This window comes from Electrona antarctica (genome assembly GCF_951216825.1).
Source record: "Electrona antarctica genome assembly, chromosome: 13".
In the NCBI taxonomy this organism is placed as follows: domain Eukaryota; kingdom Metazoa; phylum Chordata; class Actinopteri; order Myctophiformes; family Myctophidae; genus Electrona; species Electrona antarctica.
Genome location: NC_136794.1, coordinates 23,116,991 through 23,139,042, shown reverse-complemented (window position 1 = coordinate 23,139,042; position 22,052 = coordinate 23,116,991). Strand labels below are relative to the sequence as shown.

Sequence of the window (22,052 nt, the reverse complement as noted above, 5' to 3'; positions counted from 1 at the left end):
ACTGTCTGTGACAGAGCAGGTCGACTACATCAGGGGTTCTCAACGTTTTTGGCCGGGGACCCCCGAAAATGCTTTGGCAACGTCTCGGGACCCCCGCCCCGCCCTCTCCCGACCCCCAATATAAATTGACTGCTACAATAACCTTAAACCATTTTGGGCGGGAACCCCTTTTGGTGTTTTAAGCATTGTTATAATTTAGCTATTTAAAAATAGCAGATCTACAAGCTCACCGAGTGGCGCGCTACGAGCTTGTAGGTCTGCTATTTTTGAAAAATCGTGAAAAGAAAATGAAAAAACATCAAGCTATCAGATTGAAAATGTTTATTGGGACTCAATGGTGTCACCTCGACAATCATCTTGACAGTGGGCAGGGTGGTGGCTAGGTTCTGTGGGTGAGGCGGTCTCACGGTGACCGGGACACAGCCGGCGTAGAGACACCCATAGAAGGTGGCGATCAGGTCAATCCCTGGACATACACACATGAAGAAAACAGGGGCAGGGGTGATTATCTGCTGTGCATAATGATGTAATAAATTATGTTTGGTGGGTACTGTATAGCCTCACGTAGCCAGCCTTCATCTGCCTTTGCAATGCATATTGCCCCAGGCAGATTAAGTCTGACCCCTCTCAATTGTGGGAGGACTTCACGGACCCGAAGTAGCGTAGGGCCAACCAGATTAATCTGGAACCAGGCTATAACCAACCAGGGCCCAGTATGCAAATATGGAGCGGGACATTGCAAGAGATTTGTTCCTTTTTCACAACAAAGATGGATGCCGCCATAGGAGCAGTAAACGGGATATTGGTGCTCGTACTAGTTAAATATGGCATTCAAAAATTGTGAATTTCAATCGAATATCTTAGTTACAATGGAAAGTTTTTGTTTTTAGGGTAACTGTTGCGTTGTAGCCGAGGGGAGACCGTAAGCTAATATTGTGTCCGTAGGAGCACTTGTTTTACACTGCCAGCTACTACTAGTAGTAGGAAGTAGTGGGGGGGCCCGCACGGTAGAGGGACAGTCAAGCGGGCTGCGTTGCTCTAACTGGTCGTAGGTCTAACCAATAGAGTCTGTTTGAATCTTTTTGTAACAACCCCTTGGAAAAACAATGCAATACTGAGAGGGACGAGACTAATATCCACGCAGTGATATTAGCATCGCTACACGAGGCTAGTATGAAGTACCAACACGTTAAGGGTGAGATGCTAGAGGTCAGATCACACTGAGGTCCCTCACCTGGTGGGTACACCAGTGCTACGTGGTCTCCAGTGTTGAGCCGGCCCCTCTCCATCAGTGCCACGGCAACGCGCTCCGCCCGCTTGTGCAGCTGCAGACATGAAGCTGTGCTTGCTACCGTGCCCTGGGGGACAAAACACCACAACAACATGCGTTAAGCTTTTTTTTTTATTCATTGAAAATGTCTTATTTTTGGTGAGTGACACTGTTGTACAATGACACTTTACACAAGCTCTAAAAAATAAAAAGCAAGGCTTTTGCACACCTACAGGCGACAGGTGCGTAAGAGAGGGTACGGTGACCAAAATTGAAAAAGGAACAAACACCCTCCCGCACACCGTCTTCAAATGCAGTGACCAACTTTTATTTATAGGGAAACAGCAACGTTTCCCCGAAACGTTGCCGTTTCCCTATAAATAAAAGTTGGTCACATGCATTTGAAGACAGTGTGCGAGTGTTTGTTCCACTTTATACAAGCTAAAATGACGAGGATAAGTGTTCTTCATGAAACCTCATTCATACATTTCATTTTATTTTAACAAATAATTTTTTGAACTGTAAGATAATTGGTGCCCGCAATGGAATATGTCCAAGTTTAACAACAGCAAAACTATATAATAAATCTGTTGAGTCTACATGACTCTTGGTTCAGTCATTATGCTTAGTACCTCCAAAACACAAACATTCTATTTTCACTCAGAGAAGAAAGCTTGAGTGAGTGTGTGTTTGAACTGTGTTGAAAACGACGTGCTTACAAGAGTTACTTATGAACCTTTTATTTTTTTATTTTTAATATAGTACTTTAGATGTTGTTAGACTTAGCCAGCTATTAATTTATTTCTTTATTTTTTTATTCATCGTGAAGTTATGGGAGAAACTCAAAAGTTCCCCATGAATTCAAGGCAACACAGTGTGAGTAATTGATAACAGCAATTAAAGATACATGGGGGAAACAATCATTTGTACAGTTGGAGGCCATCGATATTGTCCTTTTCTTTTTGCTGAGGTTTGCGTGATCTGCGCAAAAGGACAGTTAACCCATTTTGGGCGGGAACCCCTTTTGGTGTTTTAAACATTGTTATAATTTAGCTATTGAAAAATAGCAGATCTACAAGCTCATAGCGCGCCACCGAGTGGCACGCTACGAGCTTGTAGGTCTGCTATTTTTGAAAAATCGTGAAAATATTTATTTCAGAAAACTGGAGGATTTAGAAGGATTTTTTTAAATGTTGAGGTCAGGCCTAAATGGGTCAAATAATAAGGGACAATATCGGTGGCACCCAACTGTACATGGGGGAAAGGTACAATAATTTGTACCTTAGCGTTGAGCACCAGGAACAGAGGGTGGTCTGGTGTGGCCTGAGCTCTCCACTGCAGCACATCCTGCATGTAGAGGAACTGTTGAGGTAAGAGAGAGGAGACCATCAGACACATGATGCTCATACTAGAATAAGAAGAGTAAAACAAGTGGTGCTGATGTAAAATTAACACAGTGGGTAAGGACATTATGATTATGAATATGAAGAGCAACGGCCTTGGTAAAGAGTGCGAAATGGACCTATAGGTCAAACTTAAATCGAAACTGTATGGTGAGCATACGGGGCCATTTGTTGCATTACATTTTTACTAAATATTTCAGACTCAGCTGCTGATCCTTACCTGTGTGTGATGTAGATGTGATGGAGAGGAATGAAATGAGGATGGTTCTGTACCTTACGTGCCTGGTCATTGTCCTCAAGCTGTCCCACGTCCCTGCCGCAGGCCTGGGCTATCCTCTTGCCCGCTACCAGGTTGCCCACTATCATAGAAGCTGGGCCGACCTCTGTTCAAAACACCACAACCATCACCATTAATATCATCGTTATCATCAGCAAATAGAAGGGAAATCAAAACAAGAACACTCATATAAATGAGGTAGAGGAGGTTATTATGCTAATAAGGGCTTTTCACACGCTAAGCAATGCCTGTGTACTCGCTTGCATCTGCGGTGTTGCATTGCGCAGTAATTTCAGTAATTGGGTCTTATGATCAAAATAAGGACATTATAATGGTGAATAAAAACTATAGAATTTGCCACAGACGAGGCCAAGTCTTTCCACATATTGTAAAAGTAAAAGTATCAATAATGCAATAGAAATATGTTACAAGTAAAAGACCGGAATTCAACATTTACTTGAGTAAAAGTACTAAAGTAGTAAAGTATTGGCTTCGAAATGTACTTAAAGTAGGCCTAACAAAAGTAAAAGTACTTATTGTGCAGAATGTCCCATTTAAATTATTCAAATGTATAATAATCTTTTAGTAGTAGAAGTTAAAAAAAAAGTAGAGAAAACGGGAAATAGCCTACTAAGTAAATGTACTTAGTTACTTAACACGCACCTGGCTGTTTTTGCCATGGCTTGAGAAGATTGGTGACACAGGTGTGAGTGGCGTTACGTACCTGGCTGTTTTTGCCGTGGCTTGGGCAGGTTGGTGACACAGGTGTGGGGGCACATGAGTACGTTGCAGGGATGCAGAGCCCCCTCCAGGAAGCGCTGCTTGGTCTCGGAGATGTGAATGCCGCCCAGCGGGGCCTTGGGCAGCGTGTTGGCAGGGACCAGTGCCAAGCAGTACACCCCTACCTGATGGATACTGTCTATGGCCTGGGGTGAAGAGAGGACAATATAAAGACAAGCAGTACACCCCTACCTGATGGATACTGTCTATGGCCTGGGGTGAAGAGAGGACAATATAAAGACAAGCAGTACACCCCTACCTGATGGATACTGTCTATGGCCTGGGGTGAAGAGAGGACAATATAAAGACAAGCAGTACACCCCTACCTGATGGATACTGTCTATGGCCTGGGGTGAAGAGGACAATATAAAGTACAGTGTTTAACTTTATTGTCATGTGTTACTCTGTGTTACTCATTAATTACTCTGATTTGAGACAATGGACACGCCATCTTAAAATCAACTACAGTTAAAATCTGCATTATACATTTTAAAACAATTGTTTTTTTGATCAAGGTTTTGCCTGTTATCTCTCCTTATGGTACCACATCAATACATCATGGAAGTGTGGAAAATTGAAAACAAAATATTCTAAGTTTTGGGTCTGAGAGGCTAAATCTCATCAGGTGGTCCGTGGCTCCGAAGCTGAATAAATAATGGGCATTGATATAAAAAGGGTTGAAAACCACTGGTCACAAAAAGGTCCAGTGGACTTGTTACCATTGGGATCCATTCATCAACATACAGTAGCATAAAACATTATATCCATGACATGTACCTGTATGTCAGATGTTACGTGCACTCAGCACCGGTCTAAAATCTGATTAATCTACTGTACAAAGAAACGTTCAGAGGTAGAGAATATGCATAAAATAACTGAATTTGAAGTTAAATGCGAACACTAGGTGGTGGCAGTCATAGATATATATAAACACTAGATGGCTCAAGGCGGAGTTTCTGACGTCGTTCACCCGGCAGCCATCTTACATTGGGGATACAGTACAGTATGTTCAATGGCAGCTCAAACAGAAACAGTCATAACTCGCTCAAATCTTGACGGATTTACAAACGGGTTGGTTTATTACAAACGTTGTCAACGTGGCTATGATTCAGGACGCTTATCGGCTTCATTTTTTTTTTTATATGAACGTCGTATAAAAGCATATAAGTATGCGGACGTCTCTGACGTTTATAACAAACCAAACCGTTTGAAAATCGGTTGAAAATTGAGCAAGTTATGGTCATTTAAGAGTACATGCCCCATAGACCCAATGTTATGTGTCCCGAGGTAAGATGGCCGCCACGTAACGACGTCGCTCTCCATTGGCCAACAGCGCGGGTGAGCTATCTAGTGTTTATATATATCTATGGTGGCAGTTGCCATCCCGTGGGACCCCTGTTATCCAAGTTAGTCCTTTCACTTTTTGAGGTGAAAAATCTAAAAAACTATTTTACATAAGCACATCAATGTTTTGTTATGTGTTATTGTGGTCCGTTTCTGCTTTAGAATATGTTTTGCTAGGTACCAGGAATTTGTCTGTGTGGTCAATAGGCCTATCTCACAGAATTTCTCCGCCCCCTTAATACGCCCCATTTCCGCGTTAGTGGTGATAGCGTGACGTCACTCCATAGACACTACATGTTAACAGAGGTAATTTAAGAAGTCTACAACTTTTGTTTTCTCAAGGTAAGGTTTGTTCTATCTGTTCGAGCTGATTTACCATCTTGTTTGCTTCATAATAATATTGGTCTGTCACATTTTTACATTAGAAAATGTACTTAGATGTGAGATAGGCCTATTACAATGAATTTGTAAATGTTGTTATACTGTTGCTAACAGTATAACAAAATTTACAAATTGGGAATAATTTACTGAAGTGAAAATATATAAGCATAAACAAGCTAGAAACTATACCATTATGTAATGTACCTCATAGACTACAGAGGCTCTAGCTAGCAGATGCCCATAACTTAACCCATTTTGGGCAGGAACCCCTTTTGGTGTTAGCATTATGTTATGCTTTAGCTATTGAAAAATAGCAGATCTACAAGCTCATAGCGCGCCACCGAGTGGCGCGCTACGAGCTTGTAGGTCTGCTATTTTTAGAATCTGATCTCAGGTCAAAATGGGTTAAGCTTAAAGTCTTAAGCTAAAGAGAGGGCAGACAGACATTACATTGAAAATGAGGACGCGGGGTGTCTGAACTGTTAAAGAGGGTCAGTGCATTACCTGAAGTACACGACTCATCCACTGAAAGCTGTCTTCTTCAGAGGCGTCTGGTCTCTGTTCGGCCACCACAACGATCCTCTCGTCATGAAGCACAGCCACAGAAAACACTGCTATCCTGGAATGGAAAGCACAGTACATTACACTACAGCAGTCCAATTGGAACTCCACACTGAAATTCTCAGTTTTCCCTCATCATTTCAGTACAGTATGCTACTGTAGCTTTTGGTTAGCAATGGTTAAAACTGTGGGTGAATCTTGCTGCTAATCACTGGCAACAATGTTAAACAATTATATATTTATCCTAATATTAATAGAAATCATCTAAGCATATATAGCTTGCTGCTTAGCAGAAATGGAAATAAAAAAAGTAAGCTCTAAAGATATTTTAAAATATATTTTTGTGACCTGAATCAGATTACTTGGATTTCAGGAGATGTAGCTCCAGACTATATAGCATTCAGAGATTGTGAAATCTGGATACGCGAGACTACTACATGTGCAGTCTGCTTTAGCAGTGCCTGAAATAGTAGATGAATAGTGACATTTTGAAGTTGTACATTTAACAATAGTTTTTAAACGTCCTCCTCACCTCCCCCTGTAAACAAACTTCATGGGTTCCACCGCCAGTGCCGTGGCGACCACGTCGTCAGCGTTGTGTCTCCGCCCACTCACCACCATCAGCCCGTCCATCTTCCCCACAACGAACACCAGGTTGTCCTGCTTACAGCACATGATGAGGTCAAATGGTTACAATGTGACCTGTGGGTGTCAACTCTACAGTGAACCAAATACAGTAATAACAGTATGGACCGTTTCACAGTGGACATTTGGTCGAGTCTGTAATGGGAGTTTTTGATCTCACTTATTTACAGTAGATATCACTTTGGTGTACGACAAATAGTGAAAATAGCAGGACGTTGTTTTTTTGCTTTTTTATGTGTCAGTAGAGATACCAGGGTACAGTAGTTAATGCAGCTGAAGGTAATAACATTAATTGTGAGTCCATTTCATTGAGGTGCTGCTGTGTGCCTGCATGGGCCTTCTTGTACAGTTAACTTAATACTGGCACACAGAAACACCTACATTAAACAAGAAGACTCGGAATTAATCTTCAGCTGCGTTTAATATCTATGACAAAATGCCTGCTATGGAACCGGTCCATTTGAAGACAATAATATGTAATAAATATGTTTCTTTTCGGTTACCATTTTATGTGAATTATTTAAAGTTTGGGAACTACTGTAGGCACAGCTCAATATCAAAACCGATGAGTTCACCTACAGACATGTACAGTGACTGTACAAAGACAGCATGTAACAATATTTTATTATTTTACAGTTTGCAAAGGGCTATGTTAACCATACTTTGCTGCTATTTCTGCTGAATGCTGAACTATATTCACTGAATATTCAGTAATTTATTGTAACATGCCAAGAATAAGGATGCTAGGGTTCATGTGGTTAATGGCACTGGACAGTGAACAGATATAAAACTGCTGGGCCATACATTATAGCACTGGGCTCTGCATAGAAACGATCCTTGATGTGTTTAAATAGCCTCTTAAATCCTATATACTTCTTAGTACATCAAATAGTGAAAATAGTCTAGTGAGTTTGTAGAGGTGCTATTTTCACTGCATCTTCACTTATTATGAATACGTAGGATAAGGATGCTAAGATGTGTTTGATCTAGCATGAGAGAGCTGGTCAAGAACAGAGGACAGATATGCACAGTGATGAAGATGAACAGAATGATAAAAGTGAACTGACGGGTCCAACAAAGCCAAGTAGCGAAGTCCTGGTGAACGGCCTGTCGCTGATTGGAACTCCAGACAACGTTACTGGGATGGTCTGCAACAAACACAGTACTCCATTACAACAAAGCCTTGCATGTGAGCATGCACGTGCCCGCACGCAGATCTTTGGTCTACAGTAACTAGAGGCTATGAAGAAGATGGACAGACTAACCTCAAAGACATTCTTGGTCATGCCGGGGAGGCCGTAGTAGGCAACACCAGTGCTTCCTGAGCTCACACAGATCTCACCCACCTCGTCCGTCTGGCAGAGGTAGGGGGTCCCCTCCACCCGCACCACGCACACCAAGGCTGCAGGGGTCGCACCACCATTGATAACATTAGGGCAGATATCGATTATTCTCTCAATTACTTTTGGATAAATTAATCATTTTTGTAATATTAGATAATAAATTGATGCAAAAACAACATAATCAACATCGTTTATAGTTTTGATAATCAAATATATCAATTAGTCTGGTTAACCACTTAATTAAAGAAACGATTTTATGTCATGCAAAAATAGCTTTAGATTTGCTTTAGATCAGCTACAAGTTGAAATGCATAGACATAGTGATGTGTGCATGCAAATGTTTATTTATTTTGTATTTATTTTTTCACCTACAGTATAATGACATGCCCAAATTCCTAACTGTTGCACCCGTCCGTACATGATATCATTTATAAATCATGGGTGTGATAAATTGAGAAGTAACACATGTCAGCATAATGTTTGGCATTCTCTCGCTGCCTGCGAGTGCAGAGTGAACATCTGTTGAGATGTGCTCGGTGCATTCAGCCGTACTGTACCTCCAGGCATGACCTGTCCCACATCCTGAACCGTGAGGACAGAGAGCTTCTCCTCCGTGTCCACGCGGATCACACTGTGGCTCAGCCCACCCATGGACAGCACCGCCTTCCCCGGAGGAGGGACGCCCATCTCTGGCGGTCTGCAGGACACCAAGAAGAAGTGCTTTATAATCAGTGGTTCCCAAACGCTTTAGCGTCCCGGCGGGACCCTAGATTTTGCTTTCATTTATTCACAAATAAATGAAAAAATCTTTTAATGTGGTATTAATTCATGAAAACGTTTTGGGGAATGTGTTTTGAAATTATAATAATTAAAACCAAAATGTAAATAAAAAAATGAAGGGACCCACCCAAAGGATGCCCGACCCACTGTTTGGAAAACAGTGCTTTATATGATTTATCGTGGCGACTCACTAGTGGAGTCCACCTCAACTTGGGTCAGAGTCAGGCTTTGGACAACGGGTGCTTTGGGTAGGAACATTTCCAACCTTGGTGTGTCTTCTTGGCTACACTATCTGTCCCTCTGGGGACTAGGAATAGTTCTCTCATTTCAGGCTCTATATAAACATATCAAATATGAACACATACTGTATGTGCACACCAGTCCAACAAAATCAGGCTGGACTATGGGTGTGTTCAGAGGCATAAAATTCAACCAAAGCATATACTGTATATATTAAATATGATATGCACTGATATGCACTAAGAGTATTTTGTTCCCTCCTTACCACCGTTGTCAAGTCCTTAATCAACTGAAAGAGCAAAAACGTACGGAACTAGAGTGGAATTGAGCCGAAGAAGCATACGGCATGAAAACAAAGCGCCTGGCAAAAACAACAACATCAAACACCCTGACCCTAAACTAAAGGATCCAATGAGCTGATGTTGCAAAGGCGACGCAACAGCGCAGTGAGTGCAACAGTGCAAGAGCACTGATCATCTGGAGGGTTGTTTTTAACGCGGTGCAGTAGCGGCAGCGTACCTCCGGATGGCGACAGTCATGGCTTCTGAAGAGCTGGCACATGGACAGATCACCTCCGGCCGCAACCCACGTGACTGGAACACGTTGAGGAAGGCATCGCAGGAGGATATTGACCCTGTTGTCATGTGCGCACGCACACACGCGCACGCGCACACGCACACACACACACACACACACACACACACACACACACACACACACACACACACACACACACACACACACACACACACACACACACACAGTCAATCAGACACACATATACACAAAAAACAAAGCCACCCACACACATAAACATCTGAATCAATAAAGGTTGTCAGTGAGGTTTTGACCGTTGGGGTTTGGAATGAACCATGCATGGAGATGTGAGAGCTGATTCTCAATGTTGGGACTGGGGAGCACTAGGGACCCTATTTAGACGAAAAAACACTTTTTGTTGTTTTTCTTCTTTCTAATCAATCATTTGTTCGGCCCAAAAATATGTTTATTGTCATGATTTGTCAACTCGGCTGTTGGCTTTGTACGAGGCTTTTAAGCTCTTTGGGGGAAATGAATGGGGAATTATTTCCTGGTGCCCTCGCGGGACTGCGGCGCTCTATACCCCTTATCCATAAACTTATTCGCCTTTTTTACTATTTAGGAAAAAAAACATTTTTGAATAGTTCAAACAGCCGATCTATACAAGCTCATAACATGTCGATGTAGATCGGCTAGTTGAACAATTTTAAAATGAAAAAGAAAAAAAAGGGGGTAGGCGTCCAAATGGACTCTTTTGGGTCTGTACATGTGAGAATGTACAAATGGACCCTTTTGGGTCTGTAAATGTGAGAATGTACAAATGGACCCTTTTGGGTCTGTAAATGTGAGAATGTATAAATGGAACCAAATGTTCCACTCTCAGTGTTCAATTTAGAGGCTTTTACAGTGTAGAACTGTAGATTGAGGGGCGCTCTTATCATCATCATACATCATCTCATTCCGGCCAATCACATCAAGCGTCATCAATGTTTGTGTTAACACAATGTTTGTGTTTACACAAACCCTCAAAGCTGGACATATAGAGGGGCTAGCACCCCTAAAAAAGAAAAACGGTATCAAAAAGGGGTCCATGGCCTATTGCATATGAAAGTCCTTAAAATAAAAACAGGTTGAGAATCATCTGCTGGTCCACTCACAGGGGTTGGCTCCGTCCGCTACAATCAGCATGCGCAGCGAGCTCAGGCTGAGATCCCGCTGGTCTCTCTGCGCCAGCAACGACCAGTGCATGTCCCTCGACTTCACCACGGCTACCCGCGCTGTGCACGCACCACAGTGTGAGAGAGAGACAGAGAGAGAGAGAGAGAGAGAGAGAGAGAGAGAGAGAGAGAGAGAGAGAGAGAGAGAGAGAGATAGATCGATCAATACAGCAGTCTTCTCTATACCAGTGTTACCCAAACATTGGGTTGGGACCTATTATTGGTCACAGACCCAATTTAAGGGTCTGTGACCAGTCACAAACATCACAGAGCCTGAGAATGATTCAGCGGGGTAGTCTGACTCTTTTACTAAGGCCTGATTGATTACCTAGTTGCATACCGAAAATAGCAGATATACACGCTCACAATACTCGCTATTTTCTGTGCGTGCCACGATGTGCAACCAAGTACATAATATCAGGCATAACAGGTGAGTGCACTCTGTTCAAACTGGAGCCGAGTGTCATTCAAGATAGCGAGCTTCCTCCACTCAGCCCTCAGTGCCCTCATGCACATCTGATGAAGATAAGACGATGTGTGAGAGATCAGTGACTGAAAACAAGAGAAATCACTTAAACACTCTCGTCTATCAGATCAGGTTCCAGAGTACCAGTATACCACTGCACACCCACTGAGCCGCACAACAACCAATCGCCAATATAGAAGTCAAATGAAAAATAATGAACAATAATTTTGTGCTGAACTCCATGACAGGAGTCTAAAGCAAAATTCCAAAACCCAAAATCTCAGCCACTCGCTCACTCACTCGGTCACTCCAGCATGGTGGTGTTCCAGTGAAATTGGTGACCTGCTTAAATATGTGACAATCACATAATCTCAGTGTCCGAACGTAAATTGTCGCAGTTTGTTTATTAGCAGAGTTCAACACTAGCGGTATTCAGGACACGTATTTAAAGACCTCCATGTACTGTAAGTTGTGTGACAAGATGGTCACATATTTCATCAGGTCACCAATTTCACCATAACACCGCCATGCTTGAGTTGAGTGACCCAGTGAGCGAGTGGCCGAGATTTGGGGTATTGGAATTTGGCTTAAGACAGAGTTGATGAGAAAGTGGGACAGAGAAGAGGACAGTAAAATGCTCACGATTACTTTATAACAGGGATGGTGACAGTAAGTAATGCTTTAATTTATACGCCACTGTACGATGGTGTCATACATCAAAGTGCTTTATAAAACAAGATAAAAGCAACAAGATAACATTTTAATTATTGAATTAATTAAAACAATAAAGTACAGTAAAAAAACAAATAAATTAACTAAACATCGTTTAAAAGAAACAAAGAGCATCACATAACTTCACAAAACAAGTAAAAACACACATACAGAAGTGGTTTAAAAGATGATGTACTGGCTCTCCTCACCTTTGTACGTGTGCACTTTCTGTATCCAGGACAAGGGGTTGACTTTCATCAGGGAGTAAGGAATGCTGATTACATGCATCCGGTTCACCACACTCTGCAATGCAAACACACAGACAACAGCACTCATTACAGTACATGACTCCACACAGCCTGACACAGGGGGCATTAGCAGTGACCAGCGATGCTCAACCCTTTTCATTTCAAGGACCCCAAGTCTACACTGTGGGAAAAAAAGTCGATCGTTAGTTTAAGTGTGCAAATGGAACCACATATTCAATCTGTACACTCTCGGAGTTAAAGACCCGTAAGGATCCATTTGGTTCATAAGTAGTATGAGTCATTTCACCTAACCCTAACCCTGGAAACTCTTCGAAGGCCCCTGGGGGAACACACATTAAGAACAAGTGGCATAGACAGTTAGGTTCCTAAAAGTGTGGCAAAAGCAGGGTGTATGTGTATTGTACCCAGAATTACTACATCACTGGCGTACTGAAAACACACATTTTGTGCCATCACTAACTGCTATGTCACATTTTGAGAGAAAATAACTATGTGCTGTAAAATGTGCTATTTAGTAACTGTATAGTAGAGTATATATCCATGTACCCCATGTATTTCTTTGTTGTTTCTGCTGGTATATTGAAAAAGCAATTATAAGTAGGCTGTGCCTTTTTGCAGATACATACAATTGATTGATTTGACAAGACATCTTTCCCATGTGTTTATCGTCAATGAATTCACACTCTGTTTAAAGCCTAACACCATTTCCTGACAGCCAGCGAGCAAAGCGAACTGGCAACAGAACTGTACGCGAAACTGTCCAGATATGTAGCGCCTGAACCAATGAAATTAACTAGGGGCTTAAACAACTAATCAATGACTACAGTATAACTAACTAATGAAAATAACTAATGACAGGAGAGACACACACACACACACACACACACACACACACACACACACACACACACACACACACACACACACACACACACACACACACACACACACACACACACACACACACACACACACACACACACACACACACACACACACACACACACACACACACACACACAAAAACATATAAGTATGCATAGACATGTCTCCCAGTATGCAAAACTGAGGCCCTTCCTTCGGTAAAGACAACCACTAGCGGAGGGTCTCACTATACTGTTTGAAGACTGTTTGAACAATCCTGAAATATAAATATGAAGTGTGCCAGAAGCACACTGAATTTGCACATAATGCAGGAGGCAGCAGAACATTGCTTTGCTGAAAGCGAGCGCTTCCGAACTCTGACAAGGAATTTCTTGACAGAAAGTAGCTCATAACATGTCTACGGTGGATTTTTATGAACTAAACACTTTACAGATAGAAAGAGGATAATTCAAGCTTTTCTTTCAGCTGCAATGTTGGCGAGTTTGAATTTTCTGTTTGTATGAATGGGCTGTCAAAGGCAAATTGCGGTTAGTTGCCACCCTGCCATTAATTTAATGGCAACTGGCAAGATGGCCGTGGTCTGCATAAGGTCAATGGGAAACATGTCCCTATCTGGAAAATGAGAATGGATATCTCTCTCTCTCTCTCTTCTGCTTCTAATCAAACAAGCAGCCTATCAGTATTAACAGAGAGCATTGGACCACTCACAGTAAGGACGCCGTGCCATAATCCCGCGTCTCTCTTGAAGTCAAGGACGTTGGTTATTGTCTCGGCTGCAAGTCAAAAAGAGAGTTTGGTCAGGTCAAAGAGGCTGAAGGGGTGTTAAACTTAAGATATGGAAACAAGATCCAGGTACAATATACCCAGCAGCACACACTCACTGCTATTCTTTACTAGCACAGTTTCACTTGCATGCTCTCATTATTCTACGGCAAACGTAATCCCCAAGAGGAAAGGCTTGACCTTGATAGTAGTGTAAATGAGTCAAGAACCAAACCAAGCCTCGGAAACAGGTCTGGAGAATCTCTGTGGGATTCTAATGCAGTTAGGAGTTATTTAGGGTGAATCTGGGACACATGGGGAAAATATGTGTCTTTATGTTCTCTCTCTCTCTCTCTCTCTCTCTCTCTCTCTCTCTCTCTCTCTCTCTCTCTCTCAGTAGAGCTGACCTAGGTCTGGCGCTTGGAGACGCAGCCAGCTTAACAGTTACACTTGAACTGGAATGATATAACAAACCTATATTCCAAACATAATGTGCTTTTCACTGTGCTGCTGTGGTTTCAATTCACAACTTAATTTATTTGCAACTGTGAGACAAGTGGTCTTGGTCAAACGAGGTACAGTGTAATTGCAACCATGATTGGTTACCACACAGGCACCATACAGCTACTATAATATGACCACAGGTGAGAGACAGGATTCAATGTGCAATGTGACGTCACTATGCGTTGTCAGCCTGTAGATCTGCTATATTTTGAACATTTCACCTCCATTTCACCTTCGCCGCATAGTCATTATTATAAAAAGCCCTAGGAGACCTGCTGTTATAGTGAAGGGAAATGGTGCTGGAAAGTGGGTGATGTGCTGTAGGTAAGATTATGCAACTAATTCCCACCTGCATATTGGCGAATGGAGCGCACAGCGCACGCGCAGAATGAAGCAGGGCTAATTTGGAAACAGGCACACAGTGTCCCCCTGCTCACCTTCAGTGTATCCACAGGCCTGTGTGAGGGCGTGACAGTGAGACAGCATGGCTGAATGGGACACGGTGATCCCCATCGTGCTGCCTTCCTTGCTGGTCTTATACTGGATATGAGAAAAAAAACTACGTATTCATATCGCAATGCATAGATAATTTAAGTAAACACTACTATGCATCCATTCAACTGACAGTGACCTGCCTGCAAACACTACAGCTCACAATGATGTAATCCAGATAAAAGCTACATTTCAGCTACTAAACCCAAACTGGACGTGCAATTCTGAACCAGATACAAGGCATAATCTTATCAGTACAAACATTAAAACAAAGCAAACATACTGGCTATAAATAAACAAATAATACTACTTGCAGGTTCTTTTTTTAAGTGGGCTTTGCTGGCGTCATTATGATCATATAGTATTTATGTCAATGAGCAACTCTTTGTGATAAATGTATAGGTAAAAAGAAATGTGTTTATTAATAAAAGATCAAACTTCTACACCAAAGGCCTAATCAGTAAAACACACTGCACTAACCTCTACGTAGGCGATGTCATTGGTGGCTTCCCGAATTTGAGGGTACCAGTCTTTGGGGGGCTTCACAACGTGCTTCCCATCTGTGACAAACCACAGCAACCGTGGCCACCCTGCAACGGACCACACACACACACACACACACACACACACACACACACACACACACACACACACACACACACAGGCGTTCAACACAGGTACACTACACAGTGGTCCACGTTGAGAAGCAGTATAAGCCCAAGGCCCTGAATGCTCGCTGGGCGCCGCATTACAGTAATGGCACTCCCCCACAGCCCCCACTGCTCCTAATAGCAGTGGGGGAAAGTACAGTAAGCACATTTACTGAAGTACTGAATTTAAGTACCATTTTGACCTGAGATCATATTCTAAAAATGTCTTCTACATCCTGACAGTTTTCTGAAAAAGCTATGTTTCTATGTCAGTCGTTCTTCGATTTTTCAAAAATAGCAGACCTACAAGCTCGTAGCGCGCCACTCGGTGGCGCGCTATGAGCTTGTAGATCTGCTATTTTTCAATAGCTAAAGCACAACATAATGCTAACACCAAAAGGGGTTCCCGCCCAAAATGGGTTAAGTACCATTTTGAGGTATTTGCAGTTTATTTGAGTATTTACAATTTCCAATACTTTTACTTCTACTCCACTACATCTCAGAGGCAAATATTGTACTACAATACTCCACTACAATTATTTGAAAACGTTAGCTACTAGTTACTTTGTAGACTTTGGATTATTATTACAAAACACATTTTGGCGATTTTGATTTGAAAATAGCAGATCTACAAGCTCACAATGCGTCGCGATGTGACGCATTGTGAGCTTGTAGATAGGCTATTTTCAAGAGTTTGTATACATTTTGAACCTGTGAAATGGGACATTCTGCACAATGCACACTTTTACTCAAGTACATTTTTAATTCTGGACTTTTACTTGCAACAGAGTATTTCTACATTGGAGTATTGATACTTTTACTTAATACATGTGAGTACTTTTTCCACTGCTGCCTAAGGCTGAGCTCACACCTTTCATGCAATTCTGTGCTCGTTGGATGCTCGTTGGATGCATGTTGTGTTGTGTCATGGCCGCCCAATGCATTGCCAATGGAGGTCACATGGTTTGACCCAACATTGTGTTGTGTGAGGGGGAGGGGCGCACGACTGCGCCCCTCCCCCTCACACAACACAATGTTGGGTCAAACCATGTGACCTCCATTGGAAATGCATTGGGCCGCTGGGCGGCCATGACACAACACCCAACGAGCACAGAGAATTGCATGAACCGTGTGAGTGCACCCTAATAGTTAGGCCTGACTCACACGGTCGCAACAGATTGATGTATGCTTGTTGTATGCAAAGGGTGTGATACAGCTTGCCCCAATGCATTTCCAATGGGAGTCACATGGTTTGACACAACATTTGTGTTGTATGAGGGGGAGGGGGGCAGTCGAAACACAGCCGAAAGCCATACAACAGCTTGTAGTCCAAAATGTGGACTACAAACCATGTGACTTCCATTGGAAATGCATTGGGGCGGCCATGACACTCACAACATTCATACAACAAGCATGCATCAATGTTTTAAAGGTCTGAGTGAGGCCTTAGGGTGGATTAAATGCAGAGGACACATTTCAGAGACAAGACATAACCCCAGAACAACTACGGTACGACCAGGCTAAAACCCAGAAAGGAAACCAAAACGCACGGTACCTTTGAACGTAGCGACCTCCCCCGTCTGTGCTTTGGGCAGGCCTTTCTGACAAGCATCGGTGGTCAGAGCCAACGTTACGCCACAGCTGCCCAAGAGGAAGCCGATCTGCTGACTTCCTGCATCCTGCAGGACCAATGCAAAAAGAAGAAAGAAGCCATGGGTTTTTGGATTCTGGTGGAACTCAAAATATAGAGGTGTGCAAAAAAAATGCAGGCAGTACAGAGGGTATGCGTTAGCCTGATTATCAGACTGTAGCTTTCTTGAAGCTTCAGTCTGACATTGTCTCCTGTCTGAGCGATTTCAAGGGGGAGGGGATTAGAATTTCCCTCAACCAGTAGCCATTGGTGTTGTTTTTCCCTCCTTCCTCTGTGTGTTGCGCTGCGTGATGACGCTGAAAACGGGACTCGGCGCTGATTGGTTGTTCGTTAGACCCACCCCCACCACCGATTCTCATTGGATAATACATTTTTGTACCGAAGAAATTATAGGTTCACAGTGCAACACCAGACCAAGACGGAGTCCACTCAGAGTGGGCGGGGTCTTTGGGCTGGATCCAGGCTAGGTATGCGTGTCATCATCATCATACCTGGAAGTTATGTGGGAACGCTTACTGAGTGGCAAAAAAAGACTACTTTTTGGCCTTGACGCCCATACATATAAACAGAAAAGTCCTATCTGGCCCGGGCGGCTGGCGTAGCCTTCTGGGCACCTTGGCTGGTAATCCAGTCTGGCAGTGTGCCACGGGTTCGACTCCCGATCCCGACGGCCTTTACTGCATGTCACCCCCCCCCCCCCATCTATCTCCCCATTTCATGTCAGCCTACTGTATACCTATCCCTCTAAAAAAGGCAAAAACATCTGATTGCAACAACGCTACACAACGTTAAACTCCATTTGCCTCTCACTTCATGCATGCACATACTCTATAAGTCACGGTTTCAAAAACACATCCTTCAGCATCAGAGAGAGAGAGAGAAACAGAGAGAGAAGGAATGATGACACCTCAAGAGACATCAAAGCAATAGCAGATGAAATGGTGAAGTCACTATTAAAAAACTACAGTGCTGAGCCTCAAAGCCCAGTCACAGCAGGAGCTGGAATCCAGGATCTGAGATGCACTGACTACACATTTCAATTTGATCTGCTGTAAAAAAAATAGCAAAAAAACGGATAGCAAAAAAATGGCTGATATACTATACAAACTCACACCTCATCAAGAAGATTTGACCATTTCAGACTTTAATATTAATATATATATATATATATCCATCCTTGTATTCGCGACCTTATTCTTTGACCTACACTTCATGACCATAGGTCACCTTAAGTAGTTATGCATGTTGAATGTTCTCCCCTGTCCCCTACCCTCACAAAAAACATGCAGTAATCCTGGTCTCCAAACTGCCAAACTGGTTGAAATAATGTGTTCCTTCCACGCGCTACGTCCAACCAGGGAAACTCCCCCCCTGTCAGGTGAAAAGAAGCGGCTTGGACTCCTCATGCATAGAAGGAAGCATGAGGTCAGTCCGTTGCACTCCCCAGGTTGGCAGAGAGAGCCCAGGATTACATTAGATAATTGCCACTGGGTGGAAAAAATGGGTTGCAAAATCATGGGATAAAAGAAAATGTAGCAGTAAGTAGTTATTATCGTGCACATGCTGGAATCAACCACAGTTCAACATGTATTATCTTTCCATGAATGAGTCATAACGTAATTTTACGTAATAACGTAATAATTCCACTAGGGGTCAATGCTGCCCTTCATATTGGCTATGTATAACAGAACATTTGGTACTATCAAGACAAATGCAATGAATTTCATACATTCCTAGTAAAAGAAACACAATGACAATCATGCATTCCATGTAAAATAAATGCAATGAAGTTGCATGAATTCCTGGTGTAAAACGTTGCAGTAGGATTGCTGCGGGCTGTGGACTTGTGAGGCGGCAGCATCCGTGTCAAGGACAGTGGTGGAAAAAGTACTCACATTTTGTACTTGGGTAAAAGTATCAATACTGCAATACAGAACTATGCCCTCAGAAGTAAAAGTCCGGAATTCAAAATGCACTTGAGTAAAAGTACAAACGTATTGGTATCAAAATGTACTTAAAGTAGAAAGTGCTCTCTCTCATTTCAAGTTTTCAAATGTATACAAATCTTTTGAAAATAGCAGATCTACAAGCTCACAATGCGTCGCATCGCAACGCATTATGAGCTTGTAGACCTGCTCTTTTCAAATGGCCCGAAATGTATAGGGCTGAAGTGGTTAATGTATTATTTTGTAATGATAATCAGAATCTACAAAGTAACTAGTAACTAAAGTTTTCAAATAAATGCAGTGGAGTAAAAAAAGTACAATATTTGCCTCTGAGATGTAGTGGAGTAGAAGTACTGGAAATTGGAAATACTCAAGTAAAGTACAAATACCTCAAAATTGTACTTAAGTACAGGTACTTAAGTAAATGCACTTAGTTACTTTCCACCACTGTTCGGGGATCAGGAGCTGGGTGGGGAGCAGGGGGGTCGAGGGGTGCAGGAATGTTGCGGGTGGTTACCTTACGCGTGAGCGGCACTTCGATGGGCACGGGTACCAACTCTGCCAAGAGACAGCCGTAGAACGCCACCATGAACATCACAGGGTCATTGTTGGGGATCACGAGTGCAACCTGCAAGAGTATATGGACAAGCAACGTCACCGCCCGCGTCTCACGGCCATTTCCCTCTGAACCCCAAGACAAGAAATAGCATTATTTGCAAAGACATTTGGAGCAAAGTTGCAAGGTCCTTGCTCCAAATGTGTGATGCTTTGCACAGCTACACGTTGTAGTTGTTTACTTATAAAAGGCAGAAAACAGTCACACAGTATGGAAACAAAGGACACTGAACCAAGCAGTTTGATTTGCATTTTTTACATACAGTAAAAAATGTGCAGGGTGAAACTATAAATTATGTCCGGTTTAGCCCAGCAGGCCTATATATTATTAACTCTTTTGATGCCACCATTGACTCCGGCGCTGTGGTGCTGTGCAACAGAATGCACTGGAAAGGCCCCGATGAAGGCCCCGTGAACCGGGAGTAATAATCGCTCATTTCCAGGGCGGCCGCTGGTTATTATTCTTTTGTCAGAAGCGTTAATATAGTTAGCGCGACGTCACGTTGATTTTTTACTGAGAGGACGGAGCGGATACATTTCAATGGCATCACACCGCAAAAGCAAGCGGGGAAGAGTATTAGTTCTGGATTAATACTGTATATGCTGTATTTCATGACTTACTCTGTCTCCAGGCACGAGTAAAGGCTCATTCCTGGTGCTTAGCTTGTTCAGGAGAGTGTAGGCCAGTTTGTGACTGCGGGTCCATAGTTTACCTAAAGAGAGAATGTGTAGCACATTTATACATGAACGACACAACGTTGGGCGTTACATTATATGAACGCAACTAAAGTTGTGTGCCCTTTGAAACATCACTACATCAGTGCTGTGACATTTATAGAATGTTGTGCTGTCTAGTCAGAAAGAAACAATCTTTATTGCCCCCAGCCCCCCCAGTTGAAAACCACTTGCTGTGTGATTGTAGACAAATGCTGTGGATTAGTCCACAGTGTGTGTGTGTGTGTGTGTGTGTGTGTGTGTGTGTGTGTGTGTGTGTGTGTGTGTGTGTGTGTGTGTGTGTGTGTGTGTGTGTGTGTGTGTGTGTGTGTGAGAGAGAGAGATTTAGATAAATAATGTGTGTGTCGTTGTGTATGTACACCAGGCACCACAGGGGATATCATTTATAAGATAATTAAATAAATAACATTGGTTTTATGATACATAAAAGTAGGCCTATAGTATAATAAATAACACATTTGGATGCACATGCACTTGTGCATACAATTCTACATGAAATATGTTGTTCAGTATATCTGAGTGCTTGTATTGACTTGCCAGGAATATAGAAAAGTGTGATGCATCGCGATGCATATTCCCAATGCATCGTAGAATCGAATCGAATCGTTAGCTGGTGAATCGTAATCGAATTGAATTGTGAGGGCAGAGCAGTGGCAATTAACACATCTACTGATAACCTACCATAAGTGAGTGTGTAAACCGGTTTGCCGGCATTGTCCAGTGCAGTCAGACAGGGGCTTTTGGGATGGGTGGCTCCCCAACGTTGCAAGCCGGCCAGCACGGAGGGGGGCCAGTTGGTCACCACCCCCAGAGGCTCTCCTTCCAGGGGACTCATCTGCTGGCCTTCGGGTCTTGGCTGGTTGGGGTCTGGCTGTTGGACTACATGATATACAGAGACACAGAGAGAGAGAGAAGGAAGGTACATTATATACAGAGACACAGAGAGAGAGAGAGAGAGAGAAGGTACATGATATACAGAGACACAGAGAGAGAGAGAAGGAAGGTACATTATATACAGAGACACAGAGAGAGAGAAGGAAGGTACATGATATACAGAGACATGAGAGAGAGAAGGAAGGTACATGATATACAGAGACATGAGAGAGAGAAGGAAGGTACATGATATACAGAGACACACAGAGAGAGAAGGAAGGTACATGATATACAGAGACATGAGAGAGAGAAGGAAGGTACATGATATACAGAGACATGAGAGAGAGAAGGAAGGTACATGATATACAGAGACATGAGAGAGAGAAGGAAGGTACATGATATACAGAGACACAGAGAGAGAGAAGGAAGGTACATGATATACAGAGACACAGAGAGAGAGAAGGAAGGTACATGATATACAGAGACACAGAGAGAGAGAGAGAGAAGGTACATGATATACAGAGACACAGAGAGAGAGAGAAGGAAGGTACATTATATACAGAGACACAGAGAGAGAGAAGGAAGGTACATTATCCCATTAAGACCTGGAACGTATCCATGTCGCTTTAGCTTTTGACCACTTTAACCATTAAACGTTAGCTGTTGAAAAATCATAGCTCATAGTGCAGCACAATCTGCTTGTAGATCTGCTATT

At 42.7% G+C, this 22,052-nt stretch overlaps 1 protein-coding gene across 3 annotated transcripts in view; it reads right to left on the bottom strand.

The window, feature by feature from the left end:
- dip2a (disco-interacting protein 2 homolog A) overlaps positions 1 to 22,052 on the bottom strand; it is a 128,369-nt gene that overhangs the window by 10,364 nt on the left and 95,953 nt on the right. For 2 of the 3 annotated variants that reach the window (XM_079517515.1, XM_079517513.1), the window contains 20 exons: positions 21,146 to 21,343; positions 20,351 to 20,442; positions 19,632 to 19,742; positions 17,073 to 17,196; positions 15,348 to 15,457; positions 14,813 to 14,915; positions 13,818 to 13,882; positions 12,165 to 12,258; positions 10,719 to 10,838; positions 9,544 to 9,658; positions 8,562 to 8,701; positions 7,927 to 8,063; positions 7,729 to 7,809; positions 6,549 to 6,676; positions 5,960 to 6,074; positions 3,675 to 3,876; positions 2,947 to 3,056; positions 2,552 to 2,632; positions 1,235 to 1,358; positions 345 to 466 (listed from right to left, as the gene is read on the bottom strand). In XM_079517515.1, the coding sequence (XP_079373641.1) occupies positions 345 to 466; positions 1,235 to 1,358; positions 2,552 to 2,632; positions 2,947 to 3,056; positions 3,675 to 3,876; positions 5,960 to 6,074; positions 6,549 to 6,676; positions 7,729 to 7,809; positions 7,927 to 8,063; positions 8,562 to 8,701; positions 9,544 to 9,658; positions 10,719 to 10,838; positions 12,165 to 12,258; positions 13,818 to 13,882; positions 14,813 to 14,915; positions 15,348 to 15,457; positions 17,073 to 17,196; positions 19,632 to 19,742; positions 20,351 to 20,442; positions 21,146 to 21,343 (2,372 nt within the window). The remainder of the gene's footprint in view (positions 1 to 344; positions 467 to 1,234; positions 1,359 to 2,551; positions 2,633 to 2,946; positions 3,057 to 3,674; positions 3,877 to 5,959; positions 6,075 to 6,548; positions 6,677 to 7,728; positions 7,810 to 7,926; positions 8,064 to 8,561; positions 8,702 to 9,543; positions 9,659 to 10,718; positions 10,839 to 12,164; positions 12,259 to 13,817; positions 13,883 to 14,812; positions 14,916 to 15,347; positions 15,458 to 17,072; positions 17,197 to 19,631; positions 19,743 to 20,350; positions 20,443 to 21,145; positions 21,344 to 22,052) is intronic. The other variant, XM_079517514.1, reaches the window with a different exon arrangement.